Source organism: Neoarius graeffei, chromosome 13 (assembly GCF_027579695.1).
Source record: "Neoarius graeffei isolate fNeoGra1 chromosome 13, fNeoGra1.pri, whole genome shotgun sequence".
Lineage (NCBI taxonomy): Eukaryota > Metazoa > Chordata > Actinopteri > Siluriformes > Ariidae > Neoarius > Neoarius graeffei.
The window spans coordinates 37,444,053-37,463,814 of NC_083581.1; the positions used below are offsets into that span (position 1 = coordinate 37,444,053).

Here is a 19,762-nt window from a genome sequence, read left to right on the forward strand (position 1 = left end):
TTATGCAGAAATATAGAAAATTCTAAAGGGTTCACAAACTTTCAAGCACCACTGTATAAAAGTAACATTTGCTGACTTCCACAATGCTTTTTCTTCATTTCTTTTAGTGTTTCTGAAGGCCAAGAAGTTGCACTTTGGAATGACTTTATTATTGTATCATGTTTGTGATCTGAGTTTGTTCTACAGAATAAAACGTCTGAATGAGTGCTCATCCAAGACTGGTGATTCCATACTTTTTGCCAGGGGTTGTAGCATGATACTGAACCTGTCTTCAACTTGTTCAGTATCATGCTAGCTGAATGGAATACATCTGACAGACCACTCAATGCCAGCCAATATTATTTAAATACGTCACTCAGATCCATGATGCATTTTGTATGAAAAATGCAAATTTTTCAACACAAAAAGGTAAACTTCATATCTTCAAGCCAATGTGTGATTTTCTTTTTATTATGTAGACACACAAGCAAACAAAAAGTACCGAAATTTATCAAAACAATTCATGGATTTCCTCACAGGTGACATATGGAGATTTGGGTCATGGTTTTGGTTCTCCATGTCCCGGATGGAGCTCGTATGGACAATACGAATGGCATACTTCACAGTAAAACACTAGTATCTATACAATTTATAAATATACACAGCATTAGTCAAAAATTATGTTAACACTTAAATGGTAGAAACCATTTATTCACAAAACATACATCATATGTGCAAGATGATTTACAGGACGGTCTCAATCTGTTCACCATCATGTCCAACACACAAAAACCAGCGAGCAACAGTACCATTTAATCTGTCACCTATGGCGTACAGTGGTGCTTGAAAGTTTGTGAACCCTTTAGAATCTTCTACTGTATATTTCTGCATAAGGACCTAAAACATCATCAGATTTTCACACAAGTCCTAAAAGTAGATAAAGAGAACCCAGTTAAACAAATGAGACAAAAATATGATACTTGGTCATTTATTTATTGAGGAAAATGATCCAATATTACATATCTGTGAGTGGCAAAAGTATGTGAACCTCTCGGATTAGCAGTTAATTTGAAGGTGAAATTAGAGTCAGGTGTTTTCAATCAATGGGATGACAATCAGGTGTGAGTGGGCACCCTGTTTTATTTAAAGAACAGGGATCTATCAAAGTCTGATCTTCACAACACGTGTTTGTGGAAGTGTATCATGGCATAAACAAAGGAGATTTCTGAGGACCTCAGAAAAAGCTTTGTTGATGCTCATCAGGCTGGAAAAGGTTACAAAACCATCTCTGAAGAGTTTGGACTCCACCAATCCACAGTCAGACAGATTGCGTACAAATAGAGGAAATTCAAGACCATTGTCACCCTCCCCTAGCCTAGTAAACTAGACCCACCCGCCTAGCGGCCAAAAATATTTTTGCCTCCGAGTGGGTCTAGCCTCGCATCATATCAACAAAACACCCCGGGCATCAAATCGTGCCCGCCAATCACAACGCAAGGTTTTTGTTTGGATTCTTTGGGCGGGCTTTTGCAGGAGTGACGACAAGGCTGCGCGACGCTGGAGAAAGCACAACAGGAAAGATGGCTACGGCTAGTGAACAACGCGTGTTTGACTCTGCTTTGGAATCAGTTTTAGAAGAATTAGACTTGGAGTTTTCGTTGAAACATGAGCAGGAAGAGGCTCTCCGCTCATTCCTTTTCAAGAAGGACGTTTTCGCTGTTTTGCCGACCGGCTATGGCAAAAGTCTGATCTACCAGCTGGCTCTGCTCGTAGCCAAAAGGATGGGGCTAGTTTGTGCAGTACAAAGAATTAATAAACAGCTTTGAAACATTACTTTTTGATTGTTTCTTATTTTCCTGTTATTTTAAATTTAAGGGAAATTATTTCACCAAACACCACTAAATAAAAACTCTCAAAAACAGTTTAAGCAAACCCTTGAAAAACACTTGAAAAAAAAATGAGTGTATGTTAAGTATGTGGTACAGACTCCAAACTTGTGGTCATTATCTCCAAACTTCTTAATATCTAGAACCTGTTTATTAATTAATACGCATTTTGAAAAATTATTTATTTCAAGGCCTCCCCCACTGCTTTCTGTGGCTCTGACTATGTCACAGTCACTGTTGCGCTGATTGGTCACAGCGTTGGCCTATACGCACAGAGACAGTTTGAAAGACAACGGGTTGTTCCTACCCACACCCTTCGGAAATGTCTACAACTGAGACCAGACTAAATATTCACATTTAGTCTGGCTTGCCAGGCTAACCCTCCCCAGGATTGGTCGACCAACAAAGATCACTCCAAGAGCAAGGCGTGTAATAGTCGACGAGGTCACAAAGGACCCCAGGGTAACTTCTAAGCAACTGATGGCCTCTCTCACATTGGCTAATGTTAATGTTCATGAGTCCACCATCAGGAGAACACTGAACAACAATGTTGTGCATGGCAGGGTTGCAAGGAGAAAGCCACTGCTCTCCAAAAAGAATGTTGCTGCTCATCTGCAGTTTGCTAAAGATCACGTGGACAAGCCAGAAGGCTATTGGAAAAATGTTTTGTGGACGGATGAGACCAAAATAGAACTTTTTGGTTTAAATGATAAGCGTTATGTTCGGAGAAAGGAAAATGCTGCATTCCAGCATAAGAACCTTATGCCATCTGTGAAACATGGTGGTGGTAGTATTATGGTTTGGGCCTGTTTTGCTGCATCTGGGCCAGGACGGCTTGCCATCATTGATAGAACAATGAATTCTGAAGGAAAATGTCAGGACATCTGTCCATGAACTGAATCTCAAGAGAAGATGGGTCATGCAGCAAGACAACGACCCTAAGCACACAAGTCGTTCTACCAAAGAATGGTTAAAGAAGAATAAAGTTAATGTTTTGGAATGGCCAAGTCAAAGTCCTGACCTTAATCCAATGGAAATGTTGTGGAAGGACCTGAAGCGAGCAGTTCATGTGAGGAAACCCACCAACATCCCAGTGTTGAAGCTGCTCTGTACGGAGGAACGGGCTAAAATTCCTCCAAGCCGGTGTGCAGGACTGATCAACAGTTACCAGAAACGTTTAGTTGCAGTTATTGCTGCACAAGGGGGTCACAACAGATACTGAAAGCAATAGTTTACATTCTTTTGCCACTCACAGATATGTAATATTGGATCATTTTCCTCAATAAATAAATGACCAAGTATCATATTTTTGTCTCATTTGTTTAACCAGGTTCTCTTTATCTACTTTTAGGACTTGTGTGAAAATCTGATGATGTTTTAGGTCATATTTATGCAGAAATATAGAAAATTCTAAAGGGTTCATAAACTTTCAAGCACCACTGTACATCTATCTGCAGGAGAAAAATAATCCATTCGCGTTAACATAATTTTGACTAACCCTGTATGTATATAAGTAAACTGTCAGCGCTGGTGTATTTATAATGATGCTGGTTCACATCAAGCTGCATCACCCCACCCTGCCATCAATCCTTAAGTGTTTTGTTCTTTTTCCCCCCCCTAAATACACAGTACATCTGTGGTGTATTTCAGTCTGAGTGGACAATAGAAAATAGTCACTTAAACAGCTTTATCATTGGAAATACAGTACCAATCAAATGTTTAGACACACCTCCATATTCATAGGGTTTTCTGTAGTTTGATAATTTTCTACATTGTAGAACAATACTGAAGACTGAAAACTATGAAATAACATTTTCGATTCCCCAGTAATTACCTTGATGACACTTTGCACACTATTAGCATTACCTTAACCAGCTTCATGAGGTAGTCACCTGGAATGTGTTTCAATTAACAGGTATCCCTCGTCAAGAAGGTGTCCAAACTTCTGACTTGGACCGTATGCTTTAAGAACATTGCACAGTCTTTTTTTTGTGCTGCTAAATTTCCGAACACTAAACAACACTCGAGCGGAAATCTTCACCACTTAAAGGATCAACAGTGGTTCAGCACAGGTTACGTAACTGTACGTTCATATAGTGTATTACATATTACAACTTTCCCCAGTGAGAAAGTAAAAGGAAGAAGCGTATATTATTAAACATGTTAATATGATGGAAAATGAGAGACTGAAACATGCGGAAATCTCTAGATTTGTTCAGAAATACCAAGCTTTCTATTCATAAGAATAAGGTTATGTAACATCTAACTATATTAAACAGTCCACTTCTCGAGTCGTAACACTAAAACATCATTTATCACAATTATAATCGCAGTATGTGATATATCACAGTGCTTCTGAATTCGCGATTCTTTCTACAAAAGCAGCTCTGAGTGTTTCTGGCTGTAAACCACACTCCTACTGTATATTAATACTTTTCTTGAAATATGTTTTCATTTCTGTACAAAAAAACTTACATAGGGACTTGTATGGTGGACAAGCCACGCGAACAGATTTTAATTGTTGATATGGTCACTTTTTCAGTGAGATGTTTATTTAACACTGTAATGAAATGAAAAGAATGAGAAAGAATCCTATAGCATGAAAAAGAACCCGATCCCAACTGTAAAATATGGTGGAAGTTCTGTGATGTTCTGGGGCTGTTTTTCCTCCAAAGGCCCTGGAAACCTTGTTAGGGTATATAGCATCATGGACTCCAGGAAAGGACATTTTAAATCAAAATCTGTCTGCCTCTGCCAGGAAACTAAAACTGGGTCATTATTGGATCTTCCAGTAGGACAATGATCCGAAACATATGTCCAAATCAACACAAAAAGGGTTTGCTGACCAGAGAATGAAGCTTCTGCCCTGGCCATCTCAGTCCCCTGACCTCAACCCCATTGAAAACCTGTGGGCTGAGCTGAAGAGGAGAAGCACAAGAGAGGGTCAAGGACTCTGGCTGATCTGGAGAGATTGTGTGAAGAGGAACGGTCTCAGATGCCCTAATCTGTATCTCCACCTTTATAAAATGTTATAAAAGAGACTCAGTGCTGTTTTACTGACAAAGGGAGGTTATGCAAAGTATTAAAGCTAGACGGCCTTTCGATTTCATAAAATCAGTGAAATTTAGTTCCCTCTGAAATCTGTTTATTTCTGTAATATCTAAGAAAAAAAAAAAACCCAGGCCATTCTGTGGCTGGGAAGTTATTTAATTTGAGGGGATTCCCGAGCAAATAATGTGCATGAAATCGCTCACTTCACGCAGTCAAGCAGACAGAGTAAGTCCGTGTGCGCATGCACAGGTTTACCTTAGTTGTCGTCGTCTTCTTCTTCTTTTGGGTTTTACAGCAGTTGGCATCCACAATGTTGCATTACTGCCATCTACAGGTTTACCTTTGACTGTGCACTAACAGTTACATCATTCTGTCATTAAACGAACAGCTGACCACACCGAGGTGCTCGCTGACCGTCGATATTTATTAGTTTGGTCCTGCGTTTCCTTTCCTTCGCAACAGAACGTCTTTTCTTCTCGCTTTCCGTTACCGTAGTCGGTCTTTCACGTTTCATTCGCGTCCTCCATTGTTCTGTCCTGTTTCAAATTTGTATCCCACAATGCCTTGCACGAACGAGGAAAGCCCACCACGTGATGCATGACGTAGTATCTTGTATTGTGTCATGGTGAAGCAGGAAAAAATAGCGGAGAATTTAGGGCCACGTGGCCTTAAATTCCTTAATTGTTCTGTTTAAAAAAACTAATAAAATTGGAAGTCTGTGATTCGAATTCAGTAGCTTTCGGTCCACTACACAGAAATAATTGGGTGTTGGGGAAAATTCTTTTTATGACCTACACTTGAAAAATCTGAAAGGCAGTCTAGCTTGAAATGCAGGGGTACCAACAATAGTGGTGCATGTGGTTTTGTTGAAAATAAGTATTTATTGATGTTTTTCTCTGAAAAATTTTATTTCAATTAAAGGTTGGGTTTTTCTCATTTTTTTCAGTGCGAGATGAAGCAACTTCAACAAAATGTGGATTTTTTTCGAACCTCTTTTAGTAAACTTTACAAGTGGGGCCAATAATCGTGGAGCGCACTGTATCTCCCATGGAACATCTTCAGTCCAGTAGTTTACACTTTGCAGTTTCTCTGTAATAAGCTGCGTTTTTTGTCTCGTTAACTTTAAGCGAGAGAAGCAGCGAGACAGGTTGGTGAGAGAACGACAGTTTATACCACTTGCTATAACGCAAGTGGTTATTACCACTTGCCATAACGCAAGTGGTATCAGGAACTAACGTGTTTCATGGATGTTCCGCAACATTAAATGAAATAAACATGGGGAACAAAGTAGAACATGCTAATTTTTTATTAAATGAAAGAAAAAAATGCTATTGTTGGCAAATTGATGTGGCACAAGCAGATTAAAACACCTCAGGACGTGCTGGTTTCGGGAAATAGTCAACTTCTGTGAGGCAACAGTAACTCCACTTCGTCACACACCCTGTCATTGATTATGTTCCTATTAAAGCACAACATCATTTTTTATTTCTTACATGCCATTAGTTCTCAGCAGTGAGGAACTTTGCTCTTGCCAGGATTTACAGCTAGCAAAGACAATCAAACGGAGACAAACAGGTTGTTCGTAGTGCAGGTGCTGTTCTGTAATAAAACTTTTACATCAGAGAACCTGACATTTAAAGAAACGTTTCATTGTGTCAGTGTACAAATAAGGAAGAAGGACCAATATTTCGCTCTGACCTCTGTGTCTGAACAAATCTAAACAACACGGAACTACTAGTATAACAAAACAAAGAAAGGTGTTGATGGAGCTAATCTGCATTTCTTCTTTGTAGAACATTCAGTACTGCACACTGATGCACTTTGATGTTTGAAAGTAACTGGGTAGTATTTCTTGGCTTTGACACCTCGACCCATGTAGCTACCTGACTGGGGTTGAATAAACGGATGAATGAGTGAAAAAGTCCTACCTCGGGAATGGATTTGACAAAGCGAATGCCATCGTTGGCTCCTTTTAATTTGGCCAGACAGTCGCTAAAGTAGTCCCAGTAATCCTTCCTCATGCCCAGAAACGTGGTCTTCTCTTTCTGGTCAAACTGTGTGAAATAAAGTGTTGCTTTAACACAAAAGCAATGTTAATAAAGAAGTCTGTACAAATGTCTATTTTTTCCCCTCCCCGTTTTCTCTAAAATTTGGCCACCAGCCAGCTGTTCCCCATCATACAACATCGACACACTAGGGAGGGTGAAGGCGAACATATGCTTCTTCTGAGACACACGAAGCCAGCCAATGAGATCTTTTCAAACTGCTGCATGTGACGCATCACAGGGCAGCGTAACACATTCGGAGTACAGAGCTATCTACCCTCTTCCGCATACATGCATGAGACTGGCTCGTGTTGCTCTGATTGAGAAGAGAGAAAAAGAGTAATGCCATCCTTCCCACCCACAAGGATGGCTGTAGCACTTACTGGGGTGAACCGAACGAAATGTGGACATGAATACAAATAAAATCAGCATTACAGAAAGTCCGGTTTGGCCTATACAAATATTTATACGTACTAAAATCCCACCAGATACTCAAAAGTTTCTGTAACACTGATTTTGTTTGTATTCATGTGCATATTTTGATAAATGCAGAATATGTAAATTACCAAGTATCTTTACATTGGTCAAAACCCGGCTGACTGTAGGGTAGGTCCACGCCAAATGACCAGATGGTGGTTGCAGCACCAGATTAATTTTCTTTGTGAGAGCTTATGGTAATACAGTAGATACTGGTGAAACATGAACTGATAAAAAAAAAATTTCGGGGCCCTATTCTGTGTATTTAATGAACTAGGTCATTTTGAAAATTACTGAAATTAGACCAGAATGTACCCCTTAAATCCTCGCCAGGGATTTTTGGGGTTTTAAATGCATTTTTCTCAGCTTCTAGGCTACACAGAGGTTTGAAATTTGGTAAATTGATTCTCTATATGCTGCTAATCTGGAAGGAAAACATAGAGCCTTCTATCTAGAAAATCCTGGCCATAGATACTTCCTAAAAATGATAAAAATTAAGAAAAACACTCGCGAGTGGGGTTTAGGGCCCTAAAAATACTAGAAAACAAATGTATTCGTCTCCTATCACTACCTGATCTTATTATAAACCAGATTGCCTGGTCACTTGTACAATGGGAGCTCTCTAGATAGAGCATTTACAGAAATATTGCAGATTCAATTACATACCCCACAAAAAGGATCATATCTTTTGTGTGTGTGTGTGTGTGTGTGTGTGTGTGTGTGTGTGTGTGTGTGTGTGTGTGTGTGTGTGTAGTTGTTTGAGTGTTTTTGTCTGCCGGTTGTGGCGTAGTTCTGGACCCAGTTTTGGGCGTCGGTTCCCTCCAGGCCTTGGTTCGCCGTGGATGATGCCTGTGTTCCTAGCTATGGACTGCAGTGAGCTCATTGCTCCTTTTAACATCATGGTTGTCCAGCGCTCTGTGCAGCGGTGCTTTAGTGCTTGGCGTGATGTTCTGAACGATGTTGCTCGGTGGCGTTGCGGCGGCTGTGCAGGCGGTTTGGGACATACCAGTGCTCAGCATGGCGGTGTGTCTGTGCTTGCTTTGTGGATCCATGGCGTGATGTTCCAAGTGATGTTGCCCGGCGGCGGCGCGGTGGCTGTGCTGGCGGTGTGGGACTTGTTTTCGCGGGCCTTTTGGTGGGACTGTGGCTGCTACACCATTGGAATGACATCCTGACCTTTATTTGGTGGACTTTTTTTTCCTTATAATTGTAACGCGACCTTGGGTTTTGAGAAAGGTGCTATATAAATTGAAATCATTATCTTTAAGACCCTGAATGGAAATGAAGCACAGGTCTGCAACTTGGTAAATAGTTTGATTAATTCTATCACTACAAACATGTGAAGTGTCATCTTGTTATTTGTGCATCATTCTCTTTTTTCAAATCATCCATTTTTAATGCTCTGGAATTTGTTGTTTTTGCTGTTACACGCACTCTACAGTTCACAAATAACTATATACTTGACCATGAAAAAGTAATTTAAGATCACGGATGTGGCACTCTCCTATTCATATGTTCGTCATGACTGATATTGGGTGTATTGTCTGTTTACAGTTGCATTTCTGACAGAGACTATATCAGTATTTATAATTTTCCACAGATCATGTATCCACCAGTGTTTTAAAATACATGTATATAATTTATATCACTTTTTTAATTTGATATTTCCTTTCTGTTTTCATCTAAATACACAAACAACAAATTCGAGGGCATTAAAAATGGATGATTTGGGATTGAAAAAAGAGAGTGATGCACAAATAACAACAGGAGGACACTTCACATGTTTGTAGTGATTGAATTAATCAAACTATTTACCGAGTTGCAGACCTGTGCTACATTTCAATTCAGGGTCTTAAAGATATGATCCTTTTTGTGGGGTATGTTACTGAATCTGCCATATTTTTGCAAATACTCTATCTAGAGAGCTCCCATTGTACAAGTAAGTGACCAGGCAATCTGGTTTATAATAAGACCAGGTAGTGATAGGAGATGAATACATTTGTTTTCTAGTATTTTTAGGGCTCTAAACCCCACTCATGAGTGCGTTTTTCTTAATTTTTAGCATTTTTAGAAAGTGCCTATGGCCAGGATTTTCTAGATAGAAGGCTCTATGTTTTCCTTCCAGATTAGCAACATATAGTGAGTCAATTTACCAAATTTCAAACTGCTGTGTAGCCTAGAAGCTGAGAAAAATGCATTTAAAACCCCAAAAATCCCTGGCGAGGATTTAAGGGGTACATTCTGGTCTAATTTAATAATTTTTCAAAATGGCATAAATAAAAAACCTCTGGGTCTAGAAAGCTGAAATTTTGAAAATTAATTTAGATTTACATACACTACCGTTCAAAAGTTTGGGGTCACTCTGAAATGTCCTTATTTTTGAAGGAAAAGCACTGTTCTTTTCAATGAAGATCACTTTAAACTAATCAGAAATCCACTCTATACATTGCTAATGTGGTAAATGACTATTCTCGCTGCAAATGTCTGGTTTTTGGTGCAATATCTCCATAGGTGTATAGAGGCCCATTTCCAGCAACTCTCACTCCAGTGTTCTAATGGTACAATGTGTTTGCTCATTGCCTCAGAAGGCTAATGGATGATTAGAAAACCCTTGTACAATCATGTTAGCACAGCTGAAAACAGTTGAGCTCTTTAGAGAAGCTATAAAACTGACCTTCCTTTGAGCAGATTGAGTTTCTGGAGCATCACATTTGTGGGGTCGATTAAATGCTCAAAATGGCCAGAAAAATGTCTTGACTATATTTTCTATTCATTTTACAACTTATGGTGGGAAATAAAAGTGTGACTTTTCATGGAAAACACAAAATTGTCTGGGTGACCCCAAACTTTTGAACGGTAGTGTATATTTTCATCTGTAACTTCCACCATTAAAATAAAAATATTGCTGCAACCAATTTTCTATACATTGGGTCTTTTTGGCTGGGACTTAGCCGGTAAGATGGTTTTGACTATGTGGATTAATTCATGGGCATGGATGGGAGATGATGTTTTCTGAATGCGGTACGTGCAAGTGTGTGGAAAAACTGACAAACCCAAGCAAAATAACGTCAAAAGTCCACTGCTAGGAGTAACAGTCAAGCTGGGGTTAAACAGATTGAGACAAAATAAAGGCATCCGTCTGACTCAGATAATATCTTTACATGCAAACATAACAAAAAAACCACAGCCAATGATTTAATGACTTTTTGATGAGGATAAAAATCAACAACAAATAACAAGCTACATTTGAAACTTTGTTAGAAGAGGATAATGACCATGAACTTGTTCCTTCCTTTAGTCTGTATTAATGCACTTTATGAGCTAACTAGCTTGCCATGCATTATTATACTGTATTTGCAAAAACATTTCTATCACAAGCTTCCACGTAAACAAATCACTGGACTGGGTTGATCAATCCAGCTGCTAAGGACGTGTGTATGTGTGTGTTCTGTAGCAGAGAACCCAAACCTGTAGCAGGTACTCTAGCTTGTTGGAGAACTTTTGCAGGTTAGTGCTGTCGTCTGTGATCGGCTCTCCATTTTCTTTGTACTCTTTGGTGAGATCTGACACAGCATCTGTTGAGCCAAATACAGGACATGATTACTAACAGAAAAGTATACGGTCACTTCCAGGAAACACTTTATCCTGATCAGGGTCACAGTGGATCTCGAGCTTATCCTGGGAACATAGGGTGTGAAGCAGGAATACAGTGTGGGTGGGACGCTAGTTCATCACACTTCATCCCAATTCACCCATAGGTATGTTTTTGGGAAGGGGGAACAAACTGGAGTACCCGAAAGAAACCCACGTGGACACAGAAAGAACATACAGAGAAATGCTACATGCGTAGTAAATTGTGTGTAAATTTGTGTGGGGTGTAAATTGTGTGACGCGCAACTTGCAGTTTACTGATAGGCTTACAGGGCATTTATAAGTCCCGGTAAGTCTAATTCGCCTCTCACACTCAAGCCAGCTCCACCTCCGTCATTAGGACAGGTATACCCTGGGGATCCCGGTCTTGCGACTGGGTGAGCAAACGGAGCACTGGCACCAGTCTGTGAAGTAGCCTCTTTCATTCTGGAAAGCGACCTTACAAAAGGCAAGAGAAAGTTCTCTCTCTTATTATTGTTTTTTGATAATATTGATTAGATTGAAGTAATTAATAGTAGAGTGAATCACGTTAATATCACTATTAGCATAATGCTAGCGCATGGTAAAAATTACCATAATTTTCAACTTGGCACTATTAATGTGAGGACGGGGAAATCTCATCTCATCTCATCATCTCTAGCCGCTTTATCCTGTTCTACAGGGTCGCAGGCAAGCTGGAGCCTATCCCAGCTGACTGCGGGCGAAAGGCGGGGTACACCCTGGACAAGTCGCCAGGTCATCACAGGGCTGACACATAGACACAGACAACCATTCACACTCACATTCACATCTACGGTCAATTTAGAGTCACCAGTTAACCTAACCTGCATGTCTTTGGACTGTGGGGGAAACCGGAGCACCCAGAGGAAACCCACGCGTACACGGGGAGAACATGCAAACTCCACACAGAAAGGCCCTTGCCGGCCATGGGGCTCGAACCCGGACCTTCTTGCTGTGAGGCGACAGCGCTAACCACTACACCACCGTGCCGCCCGAGGACGGGGAAATGTGAAAGTAAATTAGCTGACTGTGTTCTGCAGTTTAAGAACCTGTCCCATGATATCTCCTGCATGCAGGAGGTAAGGCAGAAAAGAACTGGTGAGATCTGTTTTGACGATCCTATACTCAAAGGATGGTGTGTGATCTATAATGGCATGAAAACAGCCAAAGAGGGTGTTGCTATTGCTCTCGCCCCTCATGTCACTCTAGTAGATGTAAATCATACGATCAAGGGACGTATGAGCATGGTACGAGTCCAAGTACATGGGATCAAGCTGTCCGTCTTTACCTGTTACTGTCTGACTGAAGAACATGCTGAAACCACCAAACAAGCATTCTACCAAACACTACATAAAGAGATACGCCAGACCATAAAAGAACATCCATCATTCAAGGTTATCGTTGCTGGCGATTTCAACGCGACAATCGGGACGGACTGTGATCCGAGCAAATGGCAGAGTATTGGTCCATTCCATGACACCAATTCCACAAGTTATAATGGCGCACAGCCCTGTGATGACCTGGCGACTTGTCCAGGGTGTACCCCGCCTTTCGCCCATAGTCAGCTGGGATAGGCTCCAGCTTGCCTGCGACCCTGTAGAAGGATAAAGCGGCTAGAGATAATGAGATGAGATAATGGCGCACGATTAATGGAAACAGCAGAGACCAACAACCTGTTCGTGTTAAACACGATGTTTGCCACAAAATCCCATGAGCACAGATGGTCATTTGAATCAAACCTGGGTTACAAACGAAGGCTAGATTACATCATGGCTGAGTGGTATGTGAAATGAGTAACTAAGAACTGCAGGGTTTTCCCCGCACAGAGCCAGCCCTTCGAATCAGATCACCGGGTGGCCGTAATGCAGGCTAGTTTTCCAACAGAAAGGAAGGCAAAGCAAATATTCTCGAATAAACCTAGATGTGAAGATCGTCAAGATGTCCAGTACCTCAGATGACCACTCTGTGCAGGCTAAATACAGCGCTAGACTTGATCAACTCATGCAGCAAAAACCGGACTCACAGAAAATAGATGACGTCGAGGAGTTTATTGTAGATACGATCAGACAAGCCTCCAAGGAGACAGTTCCCTCATTTGTTAAGAGCCAAATCCAAAAACCCTGGGTAAATCAAGAATACCAAGAGCTCCTGTTAAACCAACACCATGAGAAAGACCCATATAAAAGAAGGGCCCTTGGAGATGACATAAAGAAACTCCGTACACGACTTAAAAATGCCTACTTTAAGACCGAGGCAGATAATATCAATGTAGCAAGCGAAAATCGTAACGTTGAGGAGGAATTTAGACTAATGAAACAACACACATCACTGGAAAGATCCAATAAACTACTGATACCTAAGTTAGAAGACCACTTCGCTAAACATTTTGGTCCACAACCATATGAACCCCAACCGGAGTTAGAACAACCAGAGGCCTATCCATATGCGCTACCACCGGACGATCTCCCGGATATCAACACAGCGGTTCCAGACAGCTCGGAAATTGAAGCAAGGATGAAGAGACTTAAAAATGGAAAATGCATGGGTACGGATAGAATACACTCCGAACACTTGAAGTACTCGACCTCAAAACATCTGTTAGAGTGTTTTGTACTTCTAGTGAGTCTGATATGGCCCTGCATCCAAGTACCAACCCGATGGCTGACTGCAAGGATCACTTGCCTTTACGAGCGTGGCCTGAAGTCCTGTGCCGAGAACTACAGGGGACTTAGTATTATTGCAACTCTGTCAAAGATCGTCTCAGCAATAATCATAGAAAGATTTCAGGAGGCCTATGAATATATTCTACTACCAACACAATTTGGTTTCCGTACCAATAGGTCAATTAATGACGCCATCTTCATAATACGTCATATGCTTGAGAAAGTCTGGGACACCGCTTTATGTCGCTTTCATTGATTTGAAAGCATCATATGACTGGATACTGCGTGAAGCCCTAATGAAATGTCTTGAGATCAGACTCAAACGTCCTCACATTGTGGCCGTTCTCACAGCTCTATATACTAATACCTGTGCGTACATCAAAGGTTCTGCCAGGCTGTTTGACATCCAAGTCGGATGTAGACAAGGTGCTTTGGAGTCTCCGACTCTCTTTAATATTTGCATGGACCTTGTAGTTAGAATTGCTAAGCACGAAGTGGAGAAGGTATATTCAGATACTGGTTTCAAGATCAAATACTGTATTCCTAATGAGGTATCACCAAGGGAACTCCGGGGAAACGCTAGCGTGAGAGGAGGGAGAAGAATATCAGAGCTTCTATATGTAGATGACCAAGCCATCTTCGCAGAATCAATAGAAGAACTACAAACCATCCTCCAGATTTATGATAACACATTTACGTGATTTGGACTGAAAATGTCGTACATGAAAACAGAGACGATGGCCTTCAATGTCAGCGATGTCGTCAAGAACCAAGAGTCTCTTGTTGATGTCGAGGGAACCAAATTAAAGAACGTCAGAAGTTTCCGATACCTGGGTTACACAATCACAAATTCAAGCGACAATACACAGAATCTTGGCACTAGAATCGGATCCGCTTTTGAGAAATGGAACGAGCTCAAACATGCGTTAACAGATCATCGTATACACCTGTCCATTAGAGTAAAGTTCCTCACTGCCTGCATGAGATCCCGACTCTTATACAGTGTTCAGACATGGGAGCTGACTGCAAAAGAATTAGCGAAGATCGAGGTGGTCTGGAACGGTTTCTTAAGGAAGATGGTGAAAGGTGGATATAAGCGACAAAGTGATGAGGATGTGGGTAATATGAGCAATGATGGGAGACAGGAGTGGAGGTTCAAATATTCAAACGCAGATCTGCACCATATAACTGGGACTAAATCAATCAAGTCCGTCTGTATTGCTCATCAACTGAAATACCTGGCACACATCTGCAGGATGGACAATGCAGACATCAGAAAGCAGATATTGTTTGTCGAGCGGTCCTCAAGATGGACAAGGTTCGAAAGACTGTTGGGCATGGATGCCCAGCAGATCAGGCGACAAATGATGGACAGAGAGAACTTTATGCGCCTCATTGACATGGGCGCACCCCAAGGAGCCAAGTCTTCAGAAAGGGGAACATGATGATGATGATGTAGTAACCCCACCTCAGGATCGAACCAAGTCAACAGAACAGAATCCAACTGGCTAATACAGTGTACTATACTAGTGGAGTATAACAACACAAACAAACAAACAAAAAATAGAAGGGCACTCGGTAGACTGCATACCTCTACCAAGCTACATACTAGAATATTCACACACACAAAAAAAAATCCTGGACTCACGCACATATCCAGATTTGCATCAAAATCTAATCCATTGTTCCTTGGTCCATCTTTCCTCAAGATTTCATCAAAGTCCTTTCATGACTTTCTGAGTTATGTTGGGAACAGACAAACAAACAGAGACGAAAACATAACTTCCTCCAACAAAGTTGGTGGAAGTAAAAATGTCAGAACCACTGTCAAAGTTGGTGCCGTAGAAAATAAATCAACACCTTCCGACCAATCGGAATTGAGAATTCAACAGCACTGTTAAATAAAAAGATGTAACAGTTTCGTTTATTTGTTTTTTAAAGTACAATAAGAAGAACCATAGCCATTCACTTTGACCAATTTCGAAGTGCTCACTGAATCTAAAAACTGGTGCAATATACCAACTGGTCAAAATTCCAGAAAGAGCTTTAATCATGATTTAACCCATCAGTTCTTTCTTTATGCCTCATTCAGACTCCATCCTCTTCGATATCTCTCTTCCTCATTCTGTACCACTGCCACATTGGGAAAGCGAAACAATGCCGGTGAGGGATGAACTTTGACCTGTCTCTCAGACTGCATGCCCTTTTCTTCATTCAGGGTCCATTGGAGATCATTATGAAGGCCTATGTCTCCTAAAGTAGATCAGTGGTGGAAACGGGCGAGTTTCATGTGCTGACTCGATACATTAGTGTTACATATTCATTCATGTACAAGTGCATGGATCTACTATCATTTTCTCTCTCATCTCACACACACACACACACACACAGTACCATGCAGATCTCTGATAATCCTTTGGAGTTGGCCCTCTCCAGCCGTCGCCATGGTCCTGCTCACTCTCCAGCAACCGGGTCAAGAGGTCATGTGTGGTCTGCTAGTGAGGGGAGCAGAATACAAACATTAAAACAAGTCGTTTATGTTCAAAGCTATACAAGTACAGATTCAAATTCTTCACGAATTCGAAAAAAAGAAGAAAAATCAGACAGGAGAGTAAATTAGTGCCTCTTTGACCAAAGAACGAGACTGTCAAGTCATATTAATGAGATAAAGACTTAAGACCTGATCATAATAAACAGGTCACATTAAAGGCTACAATTTCCCTTATTTTCATTTTGGGATTATGAACTGCACTGATATCTCAGATCGAGTCCAATTTATGACTTAATTATCTTATCAACACGCATGAAGAAGTCCAGGCCACGCATTGATTTACTTGAAGAAGGGATGTCACAAAAAGGGGCTCAGTTAGAGATGGCACAGGGGTCATAAACAAACAAACAAACAAACAAAAGCATTTACACAACAGAGAACTCTTAAATTGTGAAAGTGTGTGTTTTTACTGATCAAAATACGACTTGGATGGATTTTTTTTCTCTCTCTGGTTGCTATCATAAAGAAAAACAGCTAATATTTCTGACTGATAGCAATTAAATCAATTTCTCCCAAACATACTGATATTCAAAACAACACAACTGAAACTGAAGCCTGAGAGTTTAACAGTTTAAGAAATACTAAATCCTGAAGCTCTTTATCAACTACATACAAACTACACAATAACCCACTGTGAGGGAAACAATCCGCTTGTTTAAAGGTTAAAGTTTAAAGTTCATAAACTTGAACATACTTTTGGAGAGCTTGAGTTCTATCCGATGTTTACAGGAGGTGAACAAACTTGCTAGTCTGGCCAAACTGTTTGATTGACAGGTCAAAGATACGGACACAAACGTCTAAAAACAAACACTGTCGAAAGTTATTATTGTGTAGTACACTACATAACGTTTTAAAATGTTTAAAAACGTTTCATTCACGAGTGAAAAGTCAAGAAAATCCCGTGGAAATACTGATATGTTTCATATTCCCAATTAAACTCCCCGCCCACTGAAGCATCTCAACCAATAGGAAAGGAAGCATGCTTAGTTGCACTGAAGAGACATCATATGACAGCTGGAACCGGCACTGTTGTTGTTGTTGGGGAATCACAAGTTTCACAAATCTGGCACAAATGCAACAATAGCATAACAATTCCATATATATATATATATATATATATATATATATATATATATATATATGAGTGATTCCACGCTTATGGGTACTGAAATGGGGACATGAACTTATTCACCTAAAACCATTTCTTTTTTTACCATCAGGTCACAAAACAAATCTTTAATGAATGATATGTTAAAAGATAACTTTAATTTTCTGAGATGTAATAAAAACATATTTATATGCCAAAGTCAAGCCTATGAGTTCCAAAATGATGTCTGTTACATTACTTCTGTTACGATTGTCCATCTCGCGTCTGTTACAAATTAATTACAATCTAGCTATATACCATGTTAATCTTATTGAAAGAATGTGTATGTTTATTCTACTACACATGTTTATTAATTATATTTGCTAAAACATCACCTTCCTATGTTTCAAAAAGCAATTCTACATTGTTAAAATTGAGAATATATATGTCCACAACACTTCTGTTACGTTCTGACTTTGGCATATAAATATGTTTTTATTACATCTCAGAAAATTAAAGTTATCTTTTAACATATCATTCATTAAAGATTACATGTTTTGTGACCTGATGGTAAAAAAAGAAATGGTTTTAGGTGAATTTTTAAAAATAAGTTCATGTCCCCATTTCAGTACCCATAAGCGTGGAATCACTCATATATATATATATATATATATATATATATATATATATATATATATATATATAAAACACTATCTAGCTCTCTCTCTCTCTCTATATATATATATATATATATATATAACACTATCTCTCTCTCTCTATATATATATATATATATAGAGAGAGAGAGAGAGAGAGTCGGCACGGTGGTGTAGTGGTTAGCACTATTGCCTCACAGCAAGAAGGTCCTGGGTTCGAGCCCCGTGGCCGGTGAGGGCCTTTCTGTGTGGAGTTTGCATGTTCTCCCCGTGTCCGCGTGGGTTTCCTCCAGGTGCTCCGGTTTCCCCCACAGTCCAAAGACATGCAGGTTAGGTTAACTGGTGACTCTAAATTGACCATAGGTGTGAGTGTGAATGGTTGTCTGTGTCTATGTGTAAGCCCTGTGATGACCTGGCGACTTGTCCAGGGTGTACCCCGCCTTTCGCCCGTAGTCAGCTGGGATAGGCTCCAGCTTGCCTGCGACCCTGTAGAACAGGATAAAGCGGCTAGAGATAATGAGATGAGATGAGATATATAACACTGTAGCGGTTCAGTATTGGTGGGTGGAGCACAGAGGACGGCAGGACAGAGATCAGGTGTAAACAGAGGCTTTATTGCCACACTTTTCAGTCTAACAATATATATATTCCAAACACACTGAGACACACACACACACTAGTGTCTCGTCCAGGGGATCAGCTCCTTCCGCTCTCACTCTCCCTCCTGATATAGGGCGCGGTCACTGGGAAGACACACAAACACAGGTTAATTGTTAGGGATTTGCTGGGATTCGAACCTGGTTCGTTGGTGTGATGATCCAGCAAACCCCCACTAGGCCACCAGGGGGATGACTCAAATGCAGAGGCGTGAGGCGGAAGTAGAAAAAGTATCAAACAACAGTTTATTAACACTATGTACAATATTTACAATCCGATGAAAAAACAAACAAAAAAAAAGAAAATCCAAAACCTCAGAAGATAACAAAAATAAAAATATCCAAAGGTACAAAACAAAAGCCAAAAAACCAGAAAAGCAAAGTGCAAAACAAAGAACACGGTACAGAGGAAACTGGAGATAAACATAACAGCACAAAGACTCCGTGACAAGAGGACTGAACTCAGGAGTATAAATACACAAACTAATTAAGGACACAGGTGAAGATAATTAGGACTAAACAGGCAATTACAAAAACACAAAACACAGGAACAGTGGCGGCCTCTAGAGGCCAAAATAAACATGACACGAAAAGGAAATAACAGCGGCCTCTAGAGGCCAAAACAGTCCAAGTCCTAACAGGACCCCCCCCTCTAGGAGCGTCTCCTGACGTTCCCAGGGCGATCCGGATGGGCCGAATGGAAGTTCCGACACAGTTCTTTATCTAGGACATCCCGAGCAGGAACCCAGCAGCGCTCCTCAGGACCATAGCCCTCCCAGTCCACCAGATATTGCAAGCCGCCGCGGACCCGGCGGGAGTCAAGCAGGCGATGCACAGTGAACACAGTCTGCCCCTGGAAGATGCGGGGGGGTGGGGGGTTCCTAGGGGCAGGGGCATACGTAGACGTCAGTACGGGCCGCAACAGGGAAACATGGAAAGTGGGGTTGATCCTCAGAGTCCGGGGCAACTGGAGCCGGTAGGAGACAGGGTTCACCCTGCGCACCACCTTGAAGGGACCAATGTAGCGAGGAGCAAGCTTGCGGTTCTCCACCCGCAGCGG

At 40.8% G+C, this 19,762-nt stretch overlaps 1 protein-coding gene across 1 annotated transcript in view; it reads right to left on the reverse strand.

Annotated features, from left to right (window-relative positions):
* fyco1a (FYVE and coiled-coil domain autophagy adaptor 1a) overlaps positions 1-17,200 on the reverse strand; it is a 103,746-nt gene extending 86,546 nt beyond the window's left edge. The window contains exons 1-4 of the mRNA XM_060937664.1: positions 16,998-17,200; positions 16,147-16,247; positions 10,907-11,013; positions 6,845-6,970 (exon numbers count right to left, since the gene is read on the reverse strand). Of these exons, the coding sequence (XP_060793647.1) occupies positions 6,845-6,970; positions 10,907-11,013; positions 16,147-16,198 (285 nt within the window). The 5' untranslated portion in view covers positions 16,199-16,247; positions 16,998-17,200. The remainder of the gene's footprint in view (positions 1-6,844; positions 6,971-10,906; positions 11,014-16,146; positions 16,248-16,997) is intronic.
* Between the last annotated feature and the right edge of the window lie 2,562 nt (positions 17,201-19,762).